This window comes from Sus scrofa, chromosome 6 (genome assembly GCF_000003025.6).
Source record: "Sus scrofa isolate TJ Tabasco breed Duroc chromosome 6, Sscrofa11.1, whole genome shotgun sequence".
Lineage (NCBI taxonomy): Eukaryota > Metazoa > Chordata > Mammalia > Artiodactyla > Suidae > Sus > Sus scrofa.
The window spans coordinates 45,057,472-45,084,658 of NC_010448.4; the positions used below are offsets into that span (position 1 = coordinate 45,057,472).

The 27,187-nt window shown below is 50.8% G+C and overlaps 3 protein-coding genes across 10 annotated transcripts in view; 2 read left to right on the forward strand and 1 right to left on the reverse strand.

Annotated features, from left to right (window-relative positions):
* Positions 1–325, reverse strand: part of ATP4A (ATPase, H+/K+ exchanging, alpha polypeptide) — a 73,783-nt gene extending 73,458 nt beyond the window's left edge. For 3 of the 4 annotated variants that reach the window (XM_021093569.1, XM_021093570.1, XM_021093568.1), the window contains exon 1: positions 207–325. Coding sequence is in view for 1 of the 4 variants with exons in the window: in XM_021093567.1 (XP_020949226.1) it covers positions 207–215 (9 nt within the window). In the remaining 3 variants the exon portion in view is untranslated. The remainder of the gene's footprint in view (positions 1–206) is intronic. The other variant, XM_021093567.1, reaches the window with a different exon arrangement.
* HAUS5 (HAUS augmin like complex subunit 5) lies at positions 330–14,133 on the forward strand. Of its 2 annotated transcripts, XM_003127064.5 has the most exons (19): positions 330–493; positions 1,238–1,300; positions 1,393–1,425; positions 1,559–1,583; positions 2,110–2,215; positions 2,295–2,454; positions 3,459–3,528; positions 3,619–3,701; positions 4,195–4,252; positions 4,395–4,519; positions 4,724–4,787; positions 4,892–5,022; positions 5,251–5,413; positions 5,611–5,691; positions 5,793–5,938; positions 6,213–6,324; positions 6,401–6,533; positions 11,076–11,208; positions 11,371–14,133. In XM_003127064.5, exons 1-19 carry the CDS (start codon positions 396–398, stop codon positions 11,486–11,488), a joined length of 1,902 nt encoding a protein of 633 aa, XP_003127112.3. In that variant the 5' UTR covers positions 330–395; the 3' UTR covers positions 11,489–14,133. The 2 variants fall into 2 exon arrangements, with proteins under 2 accessions (XP_003127112.3, XP_020952800.1); XM_021097141.1 differs by lacking the exon at positions 5,611–5,691 and having other exon boundaries at positions 332–493.
* On the forward strand, positions 17,056–25,653 carry RBM42 (RNA binding motif protein 42). Of its 4 annotated transcripts, XM_003127066.4 has the most exons (10): positions 17,066–17,315; positions 17,562–17,706; positions 19,481–19,565; positions 19,663–19,737; positions 21,990–22,055; positions 22,133–22,308; positions 22,788–23,120; positions 23,427–23,544; positions 25,126–25,320; positions 25,413–25,652. In XM_003127066.4, exons 1-10 carry the CDS (start codon positions 17,188–17,190, stop codon positions 25,523–25,525), a joined length of 1,434 nt encoding a protein of 477 aa, XP_003127114.1. In that variant the 5' UTR covers positions 17,066–17,187; the 3' UTR covers positions 25,526–25,652. The 4 variants fall into 4 exon arrangements, with proteins under 4 accessions (XP_003127113.1, XP_003127114.1, XP_020952841.1 ...); XM_003127065.4 differs by lacking the exon at positions 21,990–22,055 and having other exon boundaries at positions 17,056–17,315; positions 22,154–22,308; XM_021097182.1 differs by lacking the exon at positions 21,990–22,055.

Below are 27,187 nucleotides of genomic sequence, written 5' to 3' on the forward strand. Positions count from 1 at the left end.
CCTCACTCGAACCTGGGACACCCTGTTGTGGAAATCAAAGAGCATTAAGTTTGACATCTCTTCGCCTGATTCTCATCCTCCTAGGATTAAAGTCCCATTTTGTCAAGAAAATGAAGGGAGGTATTAGGGACCTTTTGCGTCTTAGGGAACAGCTAGCGGTAGGAATGAGGACGCAGAAAGCAAACGGCCCCATCGTTTCTCCACACCTCTTTCATCCTTACTCAAACGAACCAAGCCGGGAGGCGTGAGCGATGTCGGTGGGCTCTGAGACCCTGCAGGGCGGGAAAGCCCCTGCTTGCCTGGCGACCGATAGCGTCACTTCCGGCGCACTCGTGACGTCAGAGGCGACCGCCACACTTGAATACGAGGCAGGAGGCGGCGGCCGAGGCGCTGTCATGGAGTTAGCGCAGGAAGCGCGGGAATTGGGTCGTTGGGCGGCGGAAGAAATGGAGGCGCCCGTGGCGGCCCGGGCCCCGGAGTCGACGCTGCGCAGGTGAGGGCCGCTGTGGAAGCGAGAACTCCCCACCCTGAAGATAGAGTCTCTGGGAGCGAGAACCACATCTTGGTCGAAGACGTGCCGCCCCCCTCCTCCCCTCTGCCCCAGTGAGATAACCCTTGAGGGTAACCCCGACCCCCCAGGCAGAGGATCCTGAATTGAGTGAGGACGTTCTGGCGGTGATGCCCACACTCCCACCCTCATCCAGTGAGGCCGCCCAGAGAGGTACCTTGCACCCGTGGGGACCCTCCATGAGTTAATAATAATGAAGCCCCCCTTCTCGTGTGGAAATTGGATCTCCAGGGCGGGGCTGTCCCTGCAGCACTTCGTCACCCCACCCTAGTCCAGGCAGTGAGGACACTGGAGTCAGCAAAGACCACTCCACTAGGAAATTGAATCTTTTAGGAGTGATGACGCACGTATAGTAATGAGAGAGCCCTTCCTGACATTATAGCCCTCACCCCCACCTCTAGAAGTAACTGGAGATGACCCTTTCCCAGGAGAAGGGGAGCAACCCACCAGGGAATGCAAATCCCCCTACACCCAGTGAGAAGTCCACCCTCTTAGTAACTGAGAATTTCCCAGGAGGGAATAGCTTACCCTGGAAAGTGTGGACCTTCCCTGCCCCCACAGGTGAGCATTCCCTAGAAAGCGACCCCCCCCTCCCGCGCGCGCACAGTGCTATGAATGAGGATCTTCCACCCTGTGTGATGTCCCAGGCACACATTGCTGTTCCCACAGGCTGTGTCTGGGCCAGGGGGCTGACATCTGGGCCTACGTCTTGAGGCATGTGCACAGCCAGAGGTGAGCCTGGCTGCATGAGGGAACCTGTGGCAGGGGAGGGGACCCAGGTGAGTCCCCCAGTAACTCCCCTCCCTCCTACCTCTCCACTGTAGGAGTGTCAAGAAGATCCGGGGAAACCTGCTCTGGTAACTGGTCCTCAAAGCTGCCCCTTCCTGTCTTCCCCAGTCCTATCCAGCCGTGTCCTCACCCATAGCCTCACATCTCCCGTCTCCCCCTCAAAGTCCTTATCATTCTCTAACTCTGGCCTCATTTCCTCAGGTATGGCCTCCAGGACAGTCCAGAGGTGAGAAGCATGTGCTGCAAGAATTTTATTTCATCCAAAAAGAGGACTTGTAGGCTTTCTGCTCTAGGCCCAGCCTTGTGTGGATGATGCTAGGGACACTGTCACAAGACAGCCCTGATCCCAGTGCTCACAGGGAGAAGACATGAGCTGGGGGTGGGGAGTCATAGATATGAGTCAGCAAAGCTGGTGTGGGAGATGGGAGAAAGGACTAGTTTGAGAGAGATGCTGAGGCCAGTACGGGACCCAGCATGTGCCTGGTGCCCAGGAGACCTCAGGACTCCCACATGTAGGGCTCGACACGAGATGAGGACTGAGACAGAGACAGGAAGCAGGTTGGGAGAGTAGATGAGGTAATCCCAAGAGGAAGGAGGGGAACAGGATAGTACTCTGGTGCTCTCCTGGGCCTGGAGGTCCAGGCTCAGAAACTGCCTAGAGAAAACCCTCAGCCAGTCACCTGGGCATATAGACCGGTGTTCTACAAAAGGCAGCCAAGCCATGCATCTGACCCTATACCTGATTCCACCAGGCCCGCCGGAAGTTGGAGCTGGAAGCCGCTGTTGCCCGCCTGCAGGCAGAGATCCTGGAATTAGACCAGAGCCTGGAGCTGATGGAGCGAGAGACTGAAGCTCAGGGTGACCCGTGGGGCTAGATAGATGGGCAGCAGAACGGGGTTAGGGAAAGTGCTAATGTCCACCTCTGTTCCTCTCACAGACATGGCCATGGAGCAGGCTGTACAGAGGATGCAAGACACCCAGCGTCGTGCTCTCCTCCTCCGGGCCCAAGCTGGGGTCATACGAAGACAGCAGCGTGTGCTCCAAGATCCGACACAGCGGCTGCAGAATCAGCTCAAGCGCTTGCAGGACATTGAGAGGTGGGCCTCAGGTGCCGGGGACCAGCACTCACCAGGCTCAGCAGACATTCTTGGAGACCCAGTGCTCTGTCCTGACCCCTCCAGTTCTGAGTTCCACTCCTTAGGATTTAATGTCCATGAGGCCAGGAGGTTTTGTCATCTCAACCACCTGTATTTCCAGTGCCTAGAACGGTGCTAGTTGTATATCTGGAACACATGCTAGGGGGAAAAAGGAATAAACAAGGGTCAGTCCTGCCCTTATGGAGGTCATGCTGTGATACAGAGGAGCAAACTGTAAACTAGGAAGCAGACTATAATCACAGGTAGAAATAAGTGCTCTGAAGAAGAGGTGATATGATGGAAAAGGAGAAGGAGATTCTACTCTAAGTAGGATGGTCAGAGAAGGCCTCTCTGAGGAGATAACATTTGAGTTGGGAGGAGAATTTCCGTGGGGAGGGACACCTGAGCTTGCCATTTGGTAGAACAGCTGACAGGCCAGTTCAGCTTAGGCATGAGGGGAGGCATGAGGAGGCAGGTCGCAGAGTTGGACAGAGTGCCATGGAGACACTGGGATTTTACTCAGGCTGGGTTCAGGCCCAGGCTCAGCCCCTTAGAGCTGCGGGACCTTGGGCAAAGTATTTAACTTTGTGCCTCAGTTTCTAAGTTCTGTAGAATGGGGATATTAGAAGAGTTCCTGATACCTATTGTTGTTTTTCTGTGTGATGGGAACACATCACATTGTTTTCAAGGATTTCCAGTAAAAGTGACATCATCTGTCTGAGGTTCTAACAGGATCATTGACTGCTGAGTGGAGAACAGACTGCAGGGGCAAGAGCCGGGAGACCAGTGAGGAGGTTAATGCAGTCATCCAGCCAGGAGATGGCAGTGGCCTAATTTGGGGGTTGGCCCCAGAGATCCAGGCTCCCTGTGACTAGCTTTGCTGGCAGCAGGAGGGGACACAGCCATCTGTTGTGCCAGCTCCCTCCTCTCAGGGGTCCCAGCCCCAACCACACTCCTCTCTCCAGGAAGGCCAGAGTGGATATAAACTTCGGACCCTTGGCATCAGCAGACCTGGGCCTGGAGCCTATGGTCCTGGTAAGAGTCCTGGGCTGTGGGGGAAAAGGTGGGGAGTCTGGGACTAGGGGACCTCTGGGTCCCCCTCATGCCACACTCCCTTCTTCCCAGGGTGATGTCCGAACAGCCTGCAGCCTCCGGACCCAGTTCCTGCAGAAACTCCTGATTCCTCAGGCCAAGCGAGGCAGTGTTCTGTGAGTGGCCCCCAGCCCCCAGAGGCCTGCATGGAGCCTGGGCTTTGGAGTGGTTCTTTCTCACAGACACTGAGCCCCTGGGCTGTGTGAACTCCAGCCCTGCCCTGACAGCGCTCCCAGGTTGGGAAGTGGGGAAACAGACCATCAGAGGCAAGGGCAACCCAGGTAGTTGGGGCTCTCGGGGGTGGGGAAGCCCGAGAGGCTCGGGGTGTGCCAAGGAGACACCTGACTCAGCTGAGGAGGTGGAGAGGACGGGTTCTCTGAAGAGGAGGGGGAAGGCTGCAGGGTGTTCCAGGTGCACTGCGCCTGTGAAAGGGCCCAAGGCCAGCAAGTTGATATTAAGTGGAACGCAGGTCTAGCAGGCATAGAGGAACCTGGTTTCCAGTCCTTAAATGGGGACAGGACAGCCCCTCCCTTACGGGGTGCTGGTGATCATCAGAGGGTGAATCGATGTGTCTTGTAACATTCTCTGTCCCCTTCCCCAACTCCACAGAACCCCTCAGGATGACCACTTTGGAACTTCCTACCAGCAGTGGCTTAGCTCAGTGGAGGTGAGGGGGGCTCTCAAGAAAGGCCACACCCTCTGGCTCATGATTAAATCTCAGGGTGCTGGGACCTTACTCTTGATCCCTACCCCTTCTCCGTGGAGTCCCAGCCCCCATCCTGCCCTGACTCCTCCCCTCCCCCCACCAGACGCTGCTGACAAACCATCCTCCGGGCCACGTCCTGGCTGCCATGGAGCACCTGGCTGCAGAGCGAGAGGCAGAGATCCGATCCCTGTGCAATCTGGATGGGCTCCAAGATACAGAGATAGCCAGGTGTGGAGTGGATGCTTCCACAGTCAAAACAGGGCAGGTGGCTGGGGGAGCTGGGACAGATCAGGACCAGGCAGGGTGACCTGCTGGTGGGGGTGGAACTGAATCCCAGTAACCAGTCTGGCAGGTGGGCTGACATTGGTTACCCCCAAGGGCCCAAGCAAGGGGACAGGGTTTCTCCCTCTGCAACTCAGCCCCTATTCTCAGGCCCCAGGCACCAGACCAGTCAGACTCCGGCCAGGCCCTGCCGCCCATGGTGCATCTCATCCAGGTGACCCCCAGGACTCCATCCCCTTCCCAACCCAAGAGCCACTCAAGCCCCTCCTCCCCTGCCACCAGGGCCCACATCCACCCTGACTTTGTGCCTCGTTCCAGGAGGGCTGGCGATCTGTGGGTGTGCTGGTCACCCAGCGGGGCCCCCTCCTGAAAGAGCATCAAATACTGAGCCAGCGCCTCCTGGGCCTGATGGAGCAAGTGGAGAGATGTGCCCTGGGATCCAGCGAGAGGTGAGGGGTCTCCATGGCCACCGGCCTCTAGGCCATCTCTCTCCAGGGGTCTCAGGATAGTAGACTTTCTCTGCCCCTGTGGCTCCTGCATCTGCCTCCCCGCTTGCTCTCCTGGTTTGTTGCCCTGTGTTTGTGGCTCCTTGTGCTTCCTTATGGATCTTATCTCCTTCCTCCACTGTGAGCCTTAATCACCTTTCTTCTCCTTTGCCCTTTCTACTTGTGCCCCAGGCAGGCATTGGTGCTGGGGCTCCGGGGCTGTGCCCTATGGGCAGAACTCAAGGCCCTGCGTGCTATGAGCCAGGAGCTAGAGGAGGCAGCTGGGCGGCGGCAGCTTCTGCTCCAGGAGCTACAGACCAAACAACAACGGATCCTGCACTGGCGCCAGCTGGTGGTGAGTGGCAGGACCTGGCAGAGGGCCTGAGTGAGGCTAGGAGACTTCAGATCCAGCACTGAGCCTCCCAGGGAGGAGAGGGGACCGGGGTGAGACTCCCAAGGGGGAAGCAGGGCCTCAGCAAAAGGGTGGACAGGGCCAGAGGTTGGCAGGCGAGAAGGAAGGCAGCCCATCTCTGGGGCCTCCCGCTCGCCTAGGAGGAGACACAGGAACAGGTCCGCCTGCTCATCAAGGGCAACTCAGCCAGCAAGACGCGCCTGTGCCGGAGCCCTGGGGAGGTGAGATGGGCATTGGGGCAAAGTCTGGGTGGGGCTGGGTCTCCTAGGGAGCGGGCTGAGCGGCCTCACGCTGCCCTTCCCATCCCTCTCCTTCCCCACAGGTGCTTGCTTTGGTTCAGCGAAAAGTGGTCCCCACATCTGAGGCAGTGGCACCACAGAGCCAGGAGCTGCTTCGGTGTCTGGAGGAGGAAGCCCGGCATCTGCCCCATCTTCTGCTAGGGCCCCTGCTGCGGCACAGCCCTGGAGGGTAAGACTGGGCATCCCACATCCTCTCCGGGGATGACCGTCACTCCCTGGGCCCACTCCAAAAAGATAACCCCAGTGCCCCCCACCCCGCTCCCCCCCCCATATTTTCAGGCCGCCAGACTTCACCCTCAGGTTCTCATTCTCACTCTGGAATCCTAGTCCTCAGACCACCTCCCAAGTTCCTGGGCCTCCTGAGCCCACCTCTCAGTTCTCAGAGCCTCTGGAACCTAAGGCCCCCACCTCAGTACCCGCATGACCTGGACTTTCCCCCCTAGGTTGCAGCCCCTGCCTACGGTCCTGCCATCCATCTACCAGCTGCATCCTGCATCCCCTAAGGGCTCCAGCCTCATAGTGCTGAGCCACATGCTGGGGCTGCCCACAGGGAAGGTGAGTGCCTGTCCCCTAGGACCTGTCTTCCCACCTCTACCCCGGCCCCAGGTGATTGTTCTTACCCCTTCCTTAGGCTCCAGAGCTGCTCCTCCCGAAGGCAGCCTCTCTTCGCCAGGACCTTCTGTTCCTCCAAGACCAGCAAAGTCTTCGGTGCTGGTATCTGCTCCACATGAAGACCAGCCTGCCGCCAGGACCATCCACCCAGGGTAGGCCTGTCCTGCATCCTTATCCAGAATCCCAGCCCCTTCCCAGGTCCCTCAGCCTCCAGAAGAAATCACAAACATCCACTACTTACACAGCGCCTACTATGTGCTGAGTGCTTTGAGCATGCTCACTAGCTTCATCTGCACAGCAGCCCCACGGGGTTAGTGCTGCTGTGCTCCCCATTTTACAGAGGAGGAAACTGAGAAGCAGAGAGAGGGCTCGTCACTGCCCAGACGGCCAAGCTGGGTTTGAATCCAGGCCAGCTAACTGGTGGGGGGTGGGTAGTCTGTGCTTCTAACCACTAGGCAACACTGCCCATCAAATTGCCAGGTACTCATCCATCATCAAACAGTGGTGTACTTGAGTGTTTTGTTTTGTTTTGTTTTGTTTTCCCCCACCCTTTCTTCTGTTGCAACATGAGTATCTAGACAAAGTTCTCAATGCTACTCAGCAGGATCTCCTTGTAAATCTATTCTAAGTTGTGTCTGATAAGCCCAAGCTCCCGATCCCTCCCACTCCCTCCCCCTCCCATCAGGCAGCCACAAGTCTCTTCTCCAAGTCCATGATTTTCTTTTCTAAGGAGATGTTAATTTGTGCTGGATATTAGATTCCAGTTATAAGTGATATCATATGGTATTTGTCTTTGTCTTTCTGGCTCATTTCACTCAGTATGAGATTCTCTAGCTCCATCCATGTTGCTGCAAATGGCATTATGTCATTCTTTTTTATGGCTGAGTAGTATTCCATTGTGTATGTATACCACATCTTCCGAATCCAATCATCTGTCGATGGACATTTGGGTTGTTTCCATGTCCTGGCTATTGTGAATAGTGCTGCAATGAACATGCGGGTGCATGTGTCTCTTTTAAGTAGAGTTTTGTCCGGATAGATGCCCAAGAGTGGGATTGCGGGGTCATATGGAAGTTCTATGTATAGATTTCTAAGGTATCTCCAAACTGTTCGCCATAGTGGCTGTACCAGTTTACATTCCCACCAACAGTGCAGGAGGGTTCCCTTTTCTCCACAGCCCCTCCAGCACTTGTTATTTGTGGATTTATTAATGATGGCCATTCTGACTGGTGTGAGGTGGTATCTCATGGTAGTTTTGATTTGCATTTCTCTTATAACCAGCGATGTTGAGCATTTTTTCATGTGTTTGTTGGCCATCTGTATATCTTCTTTGGAGAAATGTCTCTTCAGGTCTTTTGCCCATTTTTCCATTGATTGATTGGCTTTTTTGCTGTTGGGTTGTATAAGTTGTTTATATATTCTAGAGATTAAGCCCTTATCGGTTGCATCATTTGAAACTATTTTCTCCCATTCTGTAAGTTGTCTTTTTGTTTTCTTTTTGGTTTCCTTTGCTGTGCAAAAGTTTTTCAGTTTGATGAGGTCCCATGGGTTTATTTTTGCTCTAATTTCTATTGCTTTGGGAGACTGACCTGAGAAAATATTCATGATGTTGATGTCAGAGAGTGTTTTGCCTATGTTTTCTTCTAGGAGTTGGATGGTGTCCTGTCGTATATTTAAGTCTTTCAGCCATTTGGAGTTGATTTTTGTGCATGGTGTGAGGGTGTGTTCTAGTTTCATTGCTTTGCATGCAGCTGTCCAGGTTTCCCAGCAATGCTTGCTGAATAGACTTTCTTTTTCCCATTTTATGTTCTTGCCTCCCTTGTCAAAGATTAATTGACCATAGGTGTCAGGGTTTATTTCCGGGTTCTCTGTTCTGTTCCATTGGTCTGTCTGTCTGTTTTGATACCAGTACCACACTGTTTTGATGACTATGGCTTTGTAGTATTTCTTAAAGTCTGGGAGAGTTATGCCTCCTGCTTGGTTTTTGTTTCTCAGGATTGCTTTGGCGATTCTGGGTCTTTTGTTGTTCCATATAAATGTTTGGATTGTTTGTTCTAGTTCTGCGAAAAATGTCATGGGTAGTTTGATAGGGATTGCAGTGAATCTGTAGATTGCTTTGGGTAGTATGGCCATTTTTACAATATTGATTTTTCCAATGTAGGAACATGGAATATCTTTCCATTTCTTTACATCTTCTTTTATTTCTTTGATTAAAGTTTTATAGTTCTCGGCATATAGGTCCTTTACCTCCTTGGTCAGGTGTATTCCGAGGTATTTGATTTTGTGAGGTACAATTTTAAAAGGTATCGTATTTTTGTATTCCTTTTCTAATGTTTCATTGCTGGTATACAGAAATGCAACTGATTTCTGAATGTTAATCTTCTATCCTGCTACTTTGCTGAATTTATTAATCAGTTCCAGTAGTTTTGGGGTTGAGTCCTTAGGGTTTTCTATGTATAGTATCATGTCATCTGCATACAGTGACAGTTTTATCTCTTCTCTTCCTATCTGGATGCCTTTTATTTCTTTTGTTTGTCTAATTGCTGTGGCTAGGACTTCCAAAACTATGTTGAAGAGCAGTGGTGAGAGTGGGCATCCTTGTCTTGTTCCAGATTTGAGTGAGAAGGCTTTCAGTTTTTCCCTATTGAGGATTATATTTGCTGTGGGTTTATCATAAATGGCTTTGATTATATTCAGGAATGTTCCCTCTATACCCACTTTGGTGAGGGTCTTGATCATGAGTGGATGTTGGATTTTGTCAAATGCTTTTTCTGCATCTATTGAGATGATCATGTGATTTTTGACTTTTTTTTTTTTTGTTAATGTGGTGTATGATGCTGTTTGATTTGCGTATGTTGAACCATCCTTGTGAACCTGGGATGAACCCAACCTGGTCATGGTGTATAATTTTTTTGGTATGTTGTTGGATTCGGTTGGCTAAGATTTTGTTGAGAATTTTTGCATCTATATTCATCAATGATATTGGCCGATAGTTTTCTTTTTTGGTGGTATCTCTGTCTGGTTTTGGAATGAGGGTGATGGTGGCATCATAGAATGTCTTTGTGAGTATTCCTTCTTCTTCAACCTTTTGAAAGAGTTTAAGGAGGATGGGCACCAATTCCTCTTTATATGTTTGATAAAATTCACCTGTGAAGCCATGTGGTCCTGGACTTTTATTTGTAGGGAGTGATTTTATGACCTCTTCAATTTCATTTCTAGTGATCGGTCTGTTCAGTTGGTCTGTTTCTACTTGATTCAGTTTTGGCAGGCTGTAAGATTCTAGAAAATTGTCCATTTCTTCCAGATTGTCAAACTTGTTGCCATATAGTTGTTCATAGTATTCTAAGTGTTAAAAACTGGGCTAAGGGAGTTCCCGTTGTGGCGCAGTGGTTAATGAATCCGACTAGGAACCATGAGGTTGCGGGTTCGGTCCCTGCCCTTGCTCAGTGGGTTAACGATCCGGCATTGCCATGAGCTGTGGTGTAGGTTGCAGACGCGGCTCGGATCCTGCATTGCTGTGGCTCTGGTGTAGGCCAGGGGCTACAGCTCCAATTGGACCCTTAGCCTGGGAACCTCCATATGCCGCAGGAGCAGCCCAAAGAAATAGCAAAAAGACAAAAAAAAAAAAACTGGGCTAAGTTAAACCACTTGGATTCTCTTCTCAGCCCTACCTCTTCCTTGCTGTGTGATCTCCCTGTGCCTCAGTTTCCTCCTCGGTGTTTCTGCTCTTCTTTCACACTGCTCCCTGCCCACTGGAGAGGGGGGGCAACAGGGAGCCCCAAACTGATTTCCTTCCCTCAACAAACAAATCCACCATCCTCATGCCGGTGCTGAAGCCGGAAACCCAGGCGTCATCCTTAATTCTTCCCAGTCCTCTAACCCCCACCTTCAGCCTGCCAGCAAGCCCTCCAGAGTGCCCTGCATCTGCCCCCTGCCCCACTGGCGTGTGGCTCAGATAATTCCACCTGAACCCAGCAGCCCCTGAAGAAAGGGCAGGTGTCATTCCTGAGGTCACAAGGCCAGGAGAGGATTCAGGCCCAAGGGGTCTGACCGCACTGCTGATCTGCACTTACTCGGAGCTGGGTCTGTGGAGAGAGGCTACAGCAGTCACAGTCTTCAGAGGAAGACACCATCGGAGTGAAGTGCTGCAGCAGTCTGTGGGGGACGCCTGGGGCTGAGGGGTGCTGGAAAGGGCCTCCAGCAGGAAAAATAGTGTCTCCAGCCGGCCCTGGGGCATAGCTGAGGTTTTGCTCAGGAGTGGTGAGCAGAGGCTCAACAGAGTACTAGGCTGAGAGCGTGGGCTCTGTCTTGGAGTCCGGGGAGCCTTGGAGGGTTCCGAGCCGGAGAGGGAGAGGATCAGGTTTAGGCCGTGAGAAGATCACTGACTGCCGTGTGAAGGCTGGACCAGTGGGAGGCTGAGATTTAGTGCCTAGGAGGCTGGGGGTCGAGTTAGGAAGCGGGAGGATGCTGAGGGACGGGCTGTGGAGATTGATGGGCTGTTGGGGGAGGAAGGAAGGCTTCCAAAAGGAGGGCTGGGAGAGGGGAGGCTGGGGGCTTGCACCTGATAAGAGGACCTGGGAGGACCGAGAGGTTTGCGAGAAATGCTGAGATGATTAGAGACTTGGTGACCCATTGGCTTCGAGGCACCGGAAGCCAGCGGACTCAGTGCCGCCTCCCGGGTTTCTAACCTGCAGAGCTGCTGCAGATCCAGGCATCCCAGGAAAAGGAGCAGAACGAGAACCTGGGGCAGGCTCTGAGGCGGCTGGAGAACCGGCTGAGACAAACGCTGGAGCGAATCCCCAAGCTGCAGGGCGTTGTGGGGGACTGGTGAGAGGGGGCATGATGAGGTGGGGGGTGAGCTGGGCCAAACAAGCAGAACTTAGAGCCAGAGGGCAGGGGGAGGGCAGGACCAGCAGGCCATGGTGTCAAGGGGAGGCCAGTGAAGGCCTGGGGCCCTGACCTTCCCTCTTACGCCATCTGCTTCTCCAGGTGGGAGCAGCCAGGACAGGCCACCCTTTCTGGGGAGCTCTGCCAAGGCCTGACCCTGCCTCAGTGGCAGCTGCGCTGGGTCCAGGCCCAAGGCGCTCTGCAGCAGCTGTGCGGATGAAGAGGCGGCTCAGAAAAAGTCAAGAGCTGCACGTTTGTTCACGTCAACACATCACTCCGCAGGACTTTGGAAGTAAAGCATCAGTTGGATGTATCAGCCTGTTGGGTCTCCCCACACCTGCCATCCCCCTTCACAGGCTCTGTTCCTCTCAGTGGCTCTGCCCCCATCCTGTCAACCCACCAAAGCCAAGAGAATGGGTGGTCCTCTGGATCCCACCCTACCTACAACTCTCCGCATCAATTTTACCCCCAGCGAAAAACAGTCAAGCACTGGTCTAAACACTGAGGATCCAGCCCTGAAGTAAACTGATGCCCGGTGTGTAGGAGGTTGTTCTAGGACAGGAAAACGGGCTGCTGACAAGATAAGTAAGCAAAACATGGAGTATGTGCTAGGACTGCTGAGGAGGAAAAGCCGTTGCAGAGGGCCATCCAGCAGAGGTGACCCTGTGAAGGCGGCGAGGAGGCAGCACGTGCGGATCTGCAGGGCTTGCAGAGGGAAAGACCGCGGCACTTGCAAAGGCCCTGAGTTCCAACGTGCTGGTGTGAGGGCTGAAGAGGCAGTGTAGCTGGTGGAAGAGGGGGAGAGTTTAAGAGATGAGATTGTCTTCTGTTTTTGTAGTTTCATTTTTTATATTTAACTCTCGGAGTCATTTGGAATTTATCCAAAGGGGTTCCGTTTTGTCTTATTTTAAATATATCTCAATAGCACTTATTAAAATTCTCATTCAGAGCAGTGGTTGCCTCTGAAAGAGGAGTGGGTGACAGGGATCAACCAAGAAGGAGATACACTTTCTGGAGTGTGGTGGAGGTTACATGGATGTACAGATTTGTCAGGCCCCATCTTGCTGTACTCATTAGGTCTGTGCATTGCACTGTGAATTATCTTCAATTTATAAAGTAAAACTTGTCCAGTATGTAATTGATTTGAGATGCCACCCTGTCATGCACCAAATCCCCATGGTTAATTGGGCCACATCTGGGTACTCTCCAAGCCCACCGTCTGACTCTTGCATGCCATCCCCACCGTATTTTATAATTAATTAAAGCCTTTGTCATACATCTTAGCACCTAAAATGGCAGATTGCCATCTGGCTCTCATTTTTCAGTGTTTCCCTATCTTTTTTTCTCCCAACTGAAATGAACTTTATACTCAACTTGCCTGGTTCCAGAAGAAATACAAATATGGATGAGAGTTTAATTGGAGTTGCAGTTAGTTTACAAATTAGGGAGCTTTGACATCTTTTAGATCTTACACCTGATTTCCCACCTCCTTTCTCCTAACTCCTCTCTCAGCCTCCACAGCACCCTCACCCTCCCATTTCTCCTCTATTCCTGTCTGCTCTTAACCAGTCTTCACACCTTTGCCTTCCTATGTGCCACATTAGGGTTTCCTCTCTTCAGCTCAGCTCCCAGCCCCCACCTCCCCATTTGGACATGGAGGTCCTTACCCCCATCCTTTCTTAGTTTTTCTCCAGAGCACATTCTGACATGTAATGTGTTACTTTATCTGTATTATCTGCCTCAAACAGAATGTCCTTTATAAACCAAAAGTTGGACAGACTTTACTAAGTATGATTTAAAATCCAGATGCAGTAAAGGGGAAATACTGACAAAAACGTAAACTTGCATGGTGAAAAAAAAGCAAAGTAAAAATGACAGATTAGGAGGAAATTTTTGCAATTTTGGCAGCTCACTCTGTGGGCAAAGCTATGAGAAAACAGCACAAGGGGTATGGAACACCTGTGGGATACTCTCCAGCAAACTACACAAACACTTACTCTGCCCAAACAGTGCTACTTATAGGAATCTATCCCAAAGATGTACTAGGTGAAATAAGGGTTGCAGATGTTGTACAAAACAACTAGATCATATTTTTCAGAAGGTCAGAGGGGTTAGGGTGGGGATTTTTTTTTTAGGGTGGAACCCATGGCACATGGAGGTTCCCAGGCTAGGGGTTGAATTGGACCTGCAGCTGCCACCTACACCACAGCCACAGCAATGCGACCCAAGATGTGTCTGCAACCTACACCACAGCTCATGGCAACACCAGATCCTTAACCCACTGAGCTATTCTTAACCCACCACAGTTCACAGCAACGCCAGATCCTTAACCTCGTGGTTCCTAGTCAGATTCGTTTCAGCTGCACCACAATGGGAACTCCAAGGGTGGGGATTTTTTAGATTAAAAAAGACAAATGCAATGCATGATCTTGATTGAATTACAATGTTTTGGGGGGGTTTTACTGTTTGTTTCTGTTTTGGCCACCCTGCTGCATATGGAGTTCCCTGGCCAGGGGTCAGATCTGAGCCACAACTGTGGCAACTCTGGATGCTTTAACCCACTGTGCCAGACGGAATTAAACCTGCATTCTACAGCTGCAGAGATGCCACCGATTAAGAGTTTGAGTTCGTAAGTACATTTTTGAGACAACCGTGGAAATATGAATATGAGAAATGGGAAATTTGTATATTGGAAAATATGTGTCTATTAAACTTCTTTGGTGTGATAATGGTATTATGGTTAGGTGGAAAAACGTTCTTGAATGTTGAAGTATTAAGGATGTTGTCTGCAATTTACTTTCAAATAGTCTTTGTTTGTAATAATACTGATATTTTTATTTTGGTAAAATACAGAGTTTAAAATTTTGAGGCCCAATATCACATATTTTGAAATTGTATGTTAGACTAAACAAATAAGTAGCTATGCTAATATTACTGAGGAATAAGGGTTTTTTTTTTTTTTTTTTTTTTTTTGGTCTTTTTAGGGCCACGCCCATGGCATATGGAGGTTCCCAGGCTAGGGGTTACATCGAAGCTGTAGCCACAGCCACAGCAATGCCAGATCCAAGCCGTGTCTTCAACCTACACCATAGCCCACAGCAATGCTGGATCCTTAACCCACTGAGCGAGGCCAGGGATTGACCTGTGTTCTTGTGGATACCAGCCAGATTCCTTTCCGCTGAGCCACAGCAGGAACTCCATGGGGAATAAGTTTTTTTTTGTTTTTGTTTGTTTGTTTTTTGTTTGTCTTTTCTAGGGCCGCACCTGCGGCATATGGAGGTTGCCAGGCTAGGGCCTAACTTAGAGCTGCAGCTGCCAGCCTACGCCACAGCCACAGCAACACAGGATCGAGCCATGTTTGTGACCTGCACCACGGCTCACGGCGACGCTGGATGCCTGACCCACTGAAAGAGGCCAGGGATCGAACCCGCACCTCATCGTTCCTAGTCAGATGCATTAACCACTGAGCCACGACGGGAACTCCGGGAATAAGTTTTTAATACAAGTGAAAAGAGATACAAATATAAAATCAGGAAGTTTCCATTGTGGCTCAGCCTTAACAAACCCGACTAGTATCCATGAGGATTCAGGTTCCATCCCTGGCCTCATTCAGTGGGTTAAGGATCCACCATTACCATTAGCTATGGTGTAGGTCACAGACGTGGCTTAGATCCATCATTGCTGTGGCTGTGGCTGCAGCTGCAGCTGCGGCTCCGATTCAACCCCTAGCCCAAGAAATTTCCGTATGCCGCAAATGCAGGAAGGGAGGGAGGAATGAATCAGAATAAACTCGGGTTTTCCTCTTTCTATTTTATATATATATATAGTTTCCACAGAAAAGGTATAGATATGACAATCCGGTAACAATGAGCAACCCTAGTGCTCAGATTGTGGTCTCTACCATTTCTGACTTGAAGGAACTGGGGATCCTTGGGGAAACAGCAGATTCTAGGTCTGGGGCAGGAAGTATGCAGAGTATGAGGCGTTTTGTGCCAGAGAGCAAGGAAGTCCTCCAAAACCACTAGGGTCGAGTCAAAAGTCAAATATGAAGGCACTACCCCTGACTAAAGGTGGGACATTCTGAGTAACAATTAGAATGACTGCAGTACTTCATTTTGTTGCTCAAATTGTTCCTAACCCTAACACGAAGCTATTTAAAAAACAAACCTGGCAGCTGCAGCTCCAGTTTGACCCCTAGCCTTGGACCTTCCATAAGCCGCAAGTGCAGCCCTAAAAAAACAAAAAGACAAAAAAAAAGAAAAAGCTTTTTAGTAGAGAAAACTGAGATCAAAGTTAATACAATTCATGTGGCTAGTATGTACCCTCAATATGATGAGAACTGCACTTCTGTGATCTTCTGATCATCTGCCTACTCCAAAGGTGGGGGGGGGGAAGGACACCTCAGCCTTATGATAAAAACATCAGACAGATTCCAAATGAAGAACATTCTACAAAATATGTGACCAGGACTCAAAACTATCAAAGTCATGAAAAAGATTGAGAAACTGTCACTGGCAAGAAGATTCTAAGGAAACACGACAACTAAATGTTCTATTCTATTCTGGATGGAATTCTTGAATAAAAAAGAGATTGGGTAAACACTAGGGAAACTGACTCTACTTCATACTTTTTAAGGCGTCCTATTTTCTTCTTACCACATCTCTGGTACAGAAACAAATAAAAGCCAGGATTTTAACAATGTATTCATTTATAGGAACTTCAAACTGGGACTTCAAGAACCAAGGCAGGCAGTAAAATTAAGTTTTAACAGACAGATGGAAAACAAGTCTGACCAATCAGCCAAATGAAATGTGTGGACCTTATTTGGACTCTCGTTTTACAATACTATCAAATAAAGACAGTTTGAGGCAAGGAAAATTGAACAGTCTGGAATGTTAAGTGATACTAAAACGTTTTCTTGGATGTGAGAAAATGCTGTTTTTTCTTTGAAATACTGCTTATCTGTTAGACATCATGAAGCAATTATGGGTGAATTGATAGATGTCTGGAATTTGCTTTAATATGCTCCAGCAAAAGGATAAAACGAAGCAAGACGAAACAAGCAGGGTAAAATATTAGTAATTGTTGAGAGGTCCATGGATGTTTGTTATATTAGCCTCCCTATGGTGTGTATTTTTTAAATATTCATAATAAAACATTCGAGGACTTAAAAAAAAGGGGAGGGGTCAGCTGTGTCCCAAGAAGCGCACGGGCAAACCTACACACGGGACCTTCTGCGGTGATGAATCTGACTACTGTCTCTCGTGAACTATTCCTCCTACCCAGAACATCCCTCCTTATTTTCCATCTAGCAAAAGTCTTCAGATTTCACCTCTTCCAGGAAGCTTGGGTCAGGCGCCTCCTCTGAGCTTCCCATATCATGTCCCTGGTTTTTCTGGGGTTCACTGGCAGTGTGTCGTTCTACCCAGACTAGGACCCCACGGCCTCGTCCTGGGATGATGCGGATGTCAGTGTGCTTTAAAACTTCTGCAATAGGCCTCACAGTAGCACAGGAGGGACCTCCAAACTTGCCCGAGTTCTCAAAGGTCCAGTTTCCAATTTAGGGACGGGGTCAACTGACTTTACAGCAATTTCATTAGCCGCTGTTCCTCCGTGAAGGCGTGGCCGTGGACACCTCTCTTCTGTAGACCCAGGTTCTTCCGTTGACTCGTTTTTCCGGCACGCTGATTGACCTATTTTCCTCCGTGGGGCGGGCCCCTTAGCGCTAGCTAGGTTCTCATTGGCCCTCCATCCAAAGGCGAGCACCGTTGGCGTATGATGTCATGTACCGGCGCCCGTCGCTTCCGATGATACGCCATCCACGGGCGCCCATCCCGACGAAGCCCGAGAGTACACAGCGGAACCGGCAGAGGCAATTGAGCTGAGGCGGTAGTAGCGGCGACACCCACGGCAGCAGCGATGGCCGGGGCGGGGCCAACTCCGGGACTCCCGGGTACAGGAGGACCTGTGGTCCCGGGCCCCGGCACCGGCATCCCGGGCAAGAGCGGCGAGGAACGCTTGAAGGAGATGGAGGCGGAGATGGCCCTGTAAGGCCTGCGACAGGGCGCGATAAAAGCTGTCCCAGAGCCAGAGCTGTCGAGCCTTGGAGCCTCTAGGCCACAATAGGCCCAAATTATGGCTCTATATTGGGGAAATGGGACTTCCGGGATTGTAGGGGCGGGAGTAAGATGGAGAAGTTGACCGCGATGAAAGGCAAGGCACTGTCGCGATATACCCAGAGTTCCAGAGTTGGTGCAAAGTCTTGAGCTGTGGTGTTTGTCCTGCTCCCCTAGGTTTGAACAAGAAGTTTTGGGGGCTCCAGTAACCGGAATCCCAGCTGCTGTGCCTGCGGTGCCCACGGTCCCCACAGTAGAAGCAATGCAAGTCCCAACAGCTCCTGTGATTCGCCCTATCATTGCGACCAACACGTACCAGCAGGTAAGGCTGAACTAAGACATGTAGGAGACCACACTACTTCGAACACAGTGTTTGTGTACAGAGAGCTATTGACATGTTGGCTTGTTGATTGATTAGCTTGACAAATATTTTATGTGCCTGGCACTGAGAACCCAGTAATGACAAAAACAAATGATATTTCTGCCCTGTGGCAGCTTATATTCTAGATCATGCTGGTCAGTAGAACTTTGTGCAATGATGGAAATGTTCTGTATCTATTTAAGATTTATATTAAAGTTAAATAGGAGTTCCAGTTATGCCACAGTGGAAATGAATCTCACTGGTATCCATGAGGATTCGGTTTGATCCTGACCTCACTTAGTGGGTTGAGGATCCGGTGTTGCTGTGGGCTGTGGTGTAGATCGCAGACACAGCTCAGATCCCGAGTTGCAGTGGCGTAGGCCATCAGCTGTAGCTCTGATTCCACTCCTAGCGTGGGAACCTCCATGTGCCACAGGTGCAGCCCTAAAAAAAAAAAAAAGAAAAAATTAAATAGTTCCTTAGTCTCATTAGTCACATTCAAGTGCTCCACAGCCGACTGTATCTGACTTCTAAAAGACTTATAAAAAAAAAAAAAACAGGTAAATGAAACTTGTTCGTTATCTCAATAAATAATTTTGGGGTGCCTTTTCTGCACCAAACACCATTCTAGCAAAGAACAAAACAGAGAAAAATAATCACTGCCATTTTGGAGTTTTATGTTTTACTCAAAGTAGAGGAAGAAGGACAGGTTTATCAACCAGTGTGGTCAGGGAAAGCCTTTCTGAGGAGGTGACATTTAAGCAGAATAAAGGGCACGATGGAGGGAAGTATGCAGATATCTGGGGAAAGAGTATTTTCAGCAGAGAGAACTGCCAGTGCAAAGGCCATGAGGCTGGTGCATATCCATCATATTCACGGGACGCGGGAAAAACAGTGTGGCTGGAATGGAGTGAGCAAGGAAGAGAGTGGGAGGAGATGAAGACAGAGAGGTGAGAGAGACAGATCTAGTTGAACGTTATGGGTCACCGTAAGGACTGTGGTTTTTACTTTGAGATGGGAAGCAGTGGGTTTTGAGCAGTGGTGTGATATGGTCCAACTTAGATGTCACCAGGGTCTCTCTGGCTGTGTTTGGAGAACAGACTGTAGGGGACTGGGAAGAATCAAGAAGTCTGAGGGGAGTTCCCGTCGTGGCGCAGTGGTTAACGAATCCGACTAGGAACCATGAGGTTGCGGGTTTGGTCCCTGCCCTTGCTCAGTGGGTTAAGGATCCGGCGTTGCCGTGAGCTGTGGTATAGGTTGCAGACGCGGCTCAGATCCCGCATTGCTGTGGCTCTGGCATAGGCCGGGGGCTGCAGCTCCGATTCAACCCCTAGCCTGGGAACCTCCATATGCCCCAGGAGCGGCCCAAAGAAATAGCAAAAAAGACAAAAAAAAAAAAAAAAAAAGAAGTCTGAGGAAGAGGCTACCATAATACTCTAGGCAAGAGATAATGCTGGCTTGGACCAGGGTGGTAGCACAGGAGATGAGGAGGACAAGCTGGGCATAATTTCAGACAGTGCTAAGTGCTTTGGGGAAGATGCAGTAGGATGAAGAAAGAAGTTGCAGTTGGGAGGGGTTAAGGACACCTTTAGCTAGTATGATCCCAAAAGGCTCTCTGAAAAGTGATGTTTTAGCTGAGACCTAAAGTTTGGCAGATAGCCACATGGCATGGAGAATGAAACCCTTGGGGGGCACTGCACTGAATCAGCCCCTCACCCAACCTCCTCCCCCACAGGTCCAACAGACTCTGGAGGCCCGAGCAGCTGCAGCAGCCACAGTGGTTCCTCCCATGGTGGGTGGCCCACCTTTTGTGGGCCCAGGTAAGTAAGGAGTGATGGGGCAAGGGAACCAGGAAATCAGACAGGGTGGTGAAAAGGGACTTTCCTCACATCATCCTCATCTCTCCCTTCACAACAGTTGGCTTTGGCCCCGGTGACCGGAGTCACCTGGACAGTCCAGAGGCTCGAGAAGCCATGTTCCTGAGGCGAGCAGGTAGGTCGGGCAAGGGAATCCCATGATAACCAAGTACTCTAGTTTCAACTACTTCGCCCGCCATTTCATCCCTGTGATATCATCATCTTTCTAAAGCATAAGCCTGATCATGAACTTTCAGTTTGACCTCAATAAGGCTTCACTTGATCATTGTAAACCACCTCCCATACTGTCACTCTTAATCCCTAGGTTTTCTTCATAGCACTTCATACTTTATAACCAGTTACACAATTTACTTACCATGGTTATCTTCCTTTGCTTCCTCTAAAATATAAGTTCCCTGAAGGGCTGAAGTCTTGGTGTCATCACCTTTGGGATGAATAAAGCATCAAACATGCACTTATCCTCCTCACCTCCCAGTCAAGCCCCTACATCCCCTGGTCCCTTGCGGAGATCCCCATTTCCTCCCAAGGAGCTCCAAACATTGATGGGATGTGCCAGCAGGCTCTTATTAAGGTCCCTTCTCTCCCCTGTTCATTGTCACCCAACTTTAATTTTCCAAAACTTATCAGCTAAATCAAAATTAAGCTCACCAAAATCAACTAAAATCTCTCCTTTCCACATGTCACCCTTTGTGTCGTTGAGACGTCAGTTTTTGTGATATCACTTCCTTATGTGGATGAAAAAGACCTGTGTTCTATAAAGTTCTGGTATAATCTCTGTTAGATCCAACTTGTTAATTGTGTTAATTTTAAATCTTGTTACACTTGGCCACTCTCGTGGCATGCAGAAGTTCCCAGGCCAGAGATCAAACCTGCACCACAGCAGTGACCCAAGCCACTGCAGGGATAACTCTGGATCCTTAACCCACTGAGCCACACAGGAACGACTCGTTACACTTTTCTTTTATCTGACAATATGAGAAGGTTTAACTCCTATATTTTAATAGTTTTGATCAAATCTGACCTAGTCCCCCTGCACAGCTTCAAACCCTGCTGTGGCTCCCGGGTGTCCTCCAGGGGGCATACATGGTTCAGCCAATAAGACTGTACTTGGATGCCTACTGACCTCCTGACCTTTCTATTACAGATACACTAAACTGAAAAATGAAAAAATTTGGTTTATAGGCGTTCCCATCGTGGGTTAATGAATCTGACTAGCATCCATGAGGACACGGGTTTGATCCCTGGCCTCACTCAGTGGGCTGAGGATCCAGCATTGCCGTGAGCTGTGGCGTAGTTCACAGACACTGCTTGAATCTGGCATTGCTGTGGCTGTGGCATAGACCAGCAGCTGCATGTCCGATTGGCCCCCTAGCCTAGGAGCCTCCATATGCCGTGGGTGTAGCCAAAAAAAAAAAAGGTTTGAAAATAATTCTTTTTTTTTTTTTTTTTTTTTTGCTTTTTAGGGTCACACCCGTGGCAATTGGAGGCTCCCAGGCTAGGGGTTCAACCGGAGCTGCAGCTGCTAGCCTATGCCACAGCCACAGCAATGCCAGATCCAAGCCATGTCTGTAACTACACCACAGCTCAGGGCAACACCTGCTCCTTAACCCACTGAGCAAGGCCAGGGATTGAACACGCAACCTCATGGTTCCTAGTCGGATTCATCTCTGCCGCGCAATGACAGGAACACCTGTAAATAGTCTTCTTGGAGTTCCCACTGTGGCGCAGTGGGTTAATGATCTGGTTTGTCCCTGTGGAGGCACCAGTTCGATCCCTGGTCCAGTACAATGGTGTTGCTACAGCTGCAGCTTGGATTCGCTCTCCAGCCCATATGTTGAAAGTGCAGCCAAAAGAGAAAAAAAATGTTCTCTTTGCCAGTACAGTAATATTTCCAAGCTTAGCCTTTGCCTGACCAGCTCTTCATTATCCTTTGGGTCTCAGCTCACAGGTCCCTTTCTCTGGGAAGCCTTCTCTAGTCCCACTGGGCGAGGTCATAGGGCTCTTCTGGGCTCCCACCGCTTCCTGAGCTTCCTCCCCTGAAGCCGCATCACCCAGCCTGCACTTTCCCCTGTCCCAGCTCTGATTACCAGCTGTTGATCTCTGGTGATGGGTCTGTTCTCGCTTCCCAAGAGCTCATGATCTTTGACTGTGTCCCTAGCATTGCCCAGGACAGGGCCAGGCCCAGAGGAGATCATTAGTGGTAAATTTTTGCTTAATGAACAAATGCAAAGATCTCTGCATCTCCCAGAAGACTCTCCAGGCTTCTTCTCCAGGATTTCTTGGATGCTGAGACTCCGCACTTGCACACGCCTTGCCCCAAGTGTCCCAGGCCCCCATGACACACACCCCCATCTCTCTCTCCCACAGCTGTGGCCCCCCAGAGGGCCCCTATTCTGCATCCAGCGTTCATCCCTCACGTGCTACAGAGAGCAGGTGAGGGAGCCAGGGTCATCATCCCTGCCACGTAACACCCCCACAACCCTCTGACTCCCCCACTAACACCCTGACAGATTCTGCTCTTTCTTCTGCAGCAGCTGGACCCCGCCCTATGGCCCTGCGGCCCCCACACCAGGCCCTTGTGGGCCCCCCTCTGCCTGGGCCCCCTGGACCACCTATGATGCTGCCACCGATGGCTCGGGCCCCAGGGCCCCCCCTGAGCTCCATGGCTGCTTTGAGGCCTCCTCTGGTGAGTGTGGGCAGGGAACTGCAGGTCAGAGGTGCGATGGCCAGGATACCCGCATCCTGGCCTCATGGGTTGTGCCTACCGAGTTGGCTTTCCCCGCTCTTCATGTCTCTGTCCCTCCCTATTTCTTTCTATGGCCAGATCTTTCTGTTTCCCCTTTTTGTGAGTGTGTAGAGAGAGAACATGAGTTAGAAGTATATTTCTCTCGCTGCATCTCTGTTTTTCCTCTATTTTTCCTTTGATTGTCCCTCTCTGTTTTTCTGCCTTGATGTGTTTTTTTTTTTGTCCCTGTATCTGTCTGTCTCTCTGCCTGGGTTTCTGTGTCTCTGTGTTTGCATCTAACTAGAGACTCCTTTCCCCTTCTAGGTGTCTCTTGCTTGCTTTCTGACCCCCATGCTCTTGCTCTGTTGGACAGGATGGGGGTGGGAGTGAGGCCTGAGCCTGTGATCTGGTCCCCCCTCAAGCTCTCCTTTTGCCTGCAGGAAGAGCCAGCAACACCCCGAGAGCTGGGCCTAGGCCTGGGGCTGGGCCTGAAAGAGAAAGAGGAGGCTGTGGTGGCAGCGGCCGCTGGGCTGGAGGAGGCTAGTGCAGCAGTGGCCGTGGGAGCAGGAGGTGCCCCAGCTGGCCCTGCAGTCATTGGGCCCAGCCTTCCACTGGCCCTGGCCATGCCTTTGCCTGAGCCCGAGCCCCTGCCCCTCCCGCTGGAAGTTGTGCGAGGCCTACTGCCCCCGCTGCGCATTCCTGAGCTCCTGTCCCTGCGTCCGAGACCCCGGCCCCCGAGGCCTGAGCCACCGCCTGGCCTCATGGCTCTTGAGGTAAGCTGGGAGTGGGGCAGTGCTAGGGGGACAGAAAGTGCTGGTTGGGCAGGTAAGAGCCCATGGGCTTCCTCCCACGGAAACATGTGTCATCTTCTGTCCATAGAGGGAGGAGGAGCCCAGGAAATTGGAGGGGTTGGGAGGAGGTGGGGGAGGGGGGACAGACACACATACCTGACACCCCCAAGGCACATCCAGTCCTTTAACTATGGGAGTGAGAGGGCCAGGGGGCAAAGGAAAGTGGGGGAGATGAGTCCAGAAGACTCCAGCATCGAGCCCTTTGCACCCCATCCCTTTCCTCTGCAGGTCCCAGAGCCTCTGGGTGAGGACAAAAAGAAAGGAAAGCCAGAGAAATTGAAGCGCTGCATTCGCACGGCAGCTGGGAGCAGCTGGGAAGACCCCAGCCTTCTGGAGTGGGATGCAGGTTAGAGGGCTCGGGGCGGGGCTGGTGCTGCTCAGGCAAGGGAAATTGAAGCAGGCGACTCACACCCCTCTGTGGGGCAGGCACAATGAGCTGAGCCCACCTCCGGTACTGAATTGCCCTGTGAACAACTGTGTGTCTACTGTCTAAATTCAGCAGCCGATGTTTTGCTATATTTTTATCTCTCCATGTGTATGTATCTTTTTATGCTTTCTGCTCAGTCATTTAAAGCAAATTATAAATGAAGTTATCACTTCACTTCTAAATACTTCAGTATTCATCTCCTAAGAAAAGTGGTATTTTCTTTCCATGTCATTATACCATTAACACATTTAAGAAAATTAACAATAATTCTATGGTAACTCCGATTCCATTTATACTCATATTTTCCCAGTTGTTCCTAAGCTATCATTGCAGCTGTTTTTCCCTGAACTAGGATGCATGTGATTTTATGTCACTGATTATCTTCCAATGAGAACTGTCTCCCTCCCCCCACTTTGCCTTGTGGGTAGTAGTTTTTTGAAGTGTTCAGTTGATTTGTAGATGGATGATCCCACCCTCTGAGTTTGTCAGATTTTTTCTGCCTGGGGTGACTTACTTTGTTCTCAAAGAGTGTCCTTAGTCACAGGAGCTGTGGGGCCACCACATTGGTAGCTAAGGAAGGGGGCCTACCTCCTATCCCAGTCCTTGACTTCTGCCTCTTTTCCTGGACCTTCTACCTGCCCCAGGCCAGAGCCATGGCAGCATCAGCCCAGATGTGGCCAGTGCAGGCTGTAGACCCTAGTTCTGTGACCTTGGGCAAGTCACTTAGCCCTTCAAGCTTTGTTTTCCTCATCTCCAGCAAAGGGATAGTAGTAATGTGTGCTCATAGAGGAAGATATTCTTTGGGCTGGAGCACATTTGGTCAAGGCTCTGGCCCAGCCCAGGGGATATGTCCAGGAATGGCAGCTGAGGTTGACCTTCGAGAAGAATCAGGCAGTGTGTTCAGGTTTCTGGGACCCCAGGGGAGATTAGAGTGGGCTCTGCAGAGGAAGCAGAGCTAAGGAAAGAAGTCTGTGGTACTGGGGTGCCATTATGAGAGCCAGTAGGTGTCAGAGGCCCAGGGAATGTCCCCAGGGAGGTGTTTAGGAGACTAAATGATGCTGGGGGCTTGGAGGACAAGCCAGGGCTAGGAAGATTCAGGGGCTCATCATGGAAGCAGGGGAACTGGCCCTAGGGAGAGGCAGGGCAGTGTAGTTAGTTCAAAGTGAGGACTTGGGAGCCAGATGCCTGAGCTCTTGTCCCAGCTCTGCTGCTTCCCGGTTGACTTTGGGCAGGTGACTAGACGTCTCTGTTCCTCAGTGTAAAGGGTTATTGGGAGTACCACATGTGTTAAAACCCCATGGGTGCTTAGCAGAGAGCCTAGCACAAGGTAAATAGTCTGCAGGCATTGGCTGTTTCAACTGAGAGGGCCCTAGGCAGAGATCACTGAGGGTACAGAGGGAGGAGGGTTTGGGCGCTGCTTCCAGGGAAGGTGGAGTCATTTGATAGGGCAGACACTGGGCCACACAGTTGCATCCTCTGACTTCCTCTCTCCAATCCCAGATGACTTCCGGATCTTCTGTGGGGATCTGGGCAATGAGGTGAACGATGACATCTTGGCACGAGCCTTCAGCCGCTTCCCATCCTTCCTTAAGGCTAAGGTGATCCGTGACAAACGCACGGGCAAGACCAAGGGCTATGGCTTCGTCAGCTTTAAGGACCCCAGTGACTATGTGCGCGCCATGCGTGAGATGAATGGTGGGTGAGGCCTCTCCTAGGGTCAGTGGGCATGGTGGGCATCTGGCCTGAGCCTGACCCCAAGCCTGACCTTGAACCCTCCATTCCTACAGGGAAGTATGTGGGCTCACGCCCCATTAAGCTGCGCAAGAGCATGTGGAAGGATCGGAACCTGGACGTGGTACGCAAGAAGCAGAAGGAGAAGAAGAAATTGGGCCTGAGATAGGGTCTGTGGTCGGCACCCCTCCCACCCAGCCAGGCACTGGCTCCTTCCCAGTTCTTCGGAAAACCCTTGGCTACCCACCCATCCATCCTCCCCAAAACCAGTTTCAATAAATTTACGTTCATTTCCATCCCTGGTGGGCTTGGAAACACACTTTGGGGAGCAGGACTGAGCATCCCCCCACCTAGAAATTGTGAGGAGCCTTGAAAGTTTACACAGACATACACACAGATGGGCATTTTTCAGTCTCTGCTGTGTGTCATTATATCTTGAAACCTCTTCAGTACACGTTCAGTGCAGCCCATTCCACAGAAGAGGAAGGAAGAGGCTTAGGGCAAGGCCAAAGGCAAGCCAAAGCTCAGACCCATGGCCTCCTGACTCTAGCTTGTGTTCCCAGCACCAAGCTAGGGGTCTTCTGGGCCCCGCTCTCTGGAGCTCACAACCTTCCAGGCTTTCATCCATTCAGCAGACTCTCACTGAAAGCCTGGGCAGTGCTGGGAACACAGTGATGACTTTATTAAAATAGAGTCCCCGGCCCTGTTCCCTCTGAGCTCAGTGGTGCAAGATGGGTTTGGCCGTTGCCAGACAGTGACTGCCCAGAGTTGTCAGGGTTGGGATGGGGGATCCCAGGGTGATGACCTGAGAGTCAGGGGGGGCTTCTTGAAGGAACTGGCTACATCTGAGACCATCTCATTCTCTTGCTGTCTCTCTCTCCTCCGCTCTGCAGTTCTCATCCTCTAGATCTCTGAGACTGTTTTCCAGTTTCTGCACACTGCCAAAACCCAGCTGACTTCTCCTGCTCTTACCACTTTGAGTGTTTCTGTTTCTCTGTGAGTGCGCCCCCCCATTTTTAATTTTACGGCCTCACCCACAGCCTGTGGAAGTTGCCCAGACCAGAACTGAATCCAAGGCACAGCTGCAACAATGCCAGGTCTTTTTAAGCCACTGTGCTGGCCCGGGAACTGAACCTGCATCTCCACAGTGACCCAAGCCACTGCAGTCTGATTCTTTTTTTTCTCTTTTCTTTTTTTTTGGTCTTTTTAGGGCTGCACCTGCGGCATATGGAGGTTCCCAGGCTAGGTATCAAATTGGAGCTGTAGCCACTGGCCTATGTCACAGACACGGCAAGGCCAGATTGAAGCCACCTCTGCAACTTACACCACAGCTCACGGCAACGCCAGATCCTTAACCCACTGAGCAAGGCCAGGGATCAAACCCACGTCCTCATGGATACTAGTTGTGTTCATTAACCACTGAGCCACAATGGGAACTCCTGCAGTCCAATTCTTAACCCATTGTGCCACAGAGGGAACTCTGCCCCTCTGTTTCTTGTCTCTTTGTGCCTGTATCTCTCTGAGTCTCTCTCCTCTTTCTGCGTCTTTGAGTCTCCCCAGCTCCAGGCTTGTCTGCTTGACTGAAGAGGTGTCCACACAGGACCTTGAATGCCAGACGGAGAGCTTAGACTTTACCCTAAAGGCAGAAGCCAGCCTTGAGAAGCTGAGCTAAAGTTCAAGCAGGGGACTGGCATCACAGATTTGCACTTCAGAAAAAGCTGGGGTTCTGGAAGGAGGCTGGAGCGTCGACCAGGCAGAGGAGGGAGATGGCATGGTTCAGGCCAGGGGAGGGGATTAGCATCTCCCAGGGACAGAGCTGCCAGAACCCGCC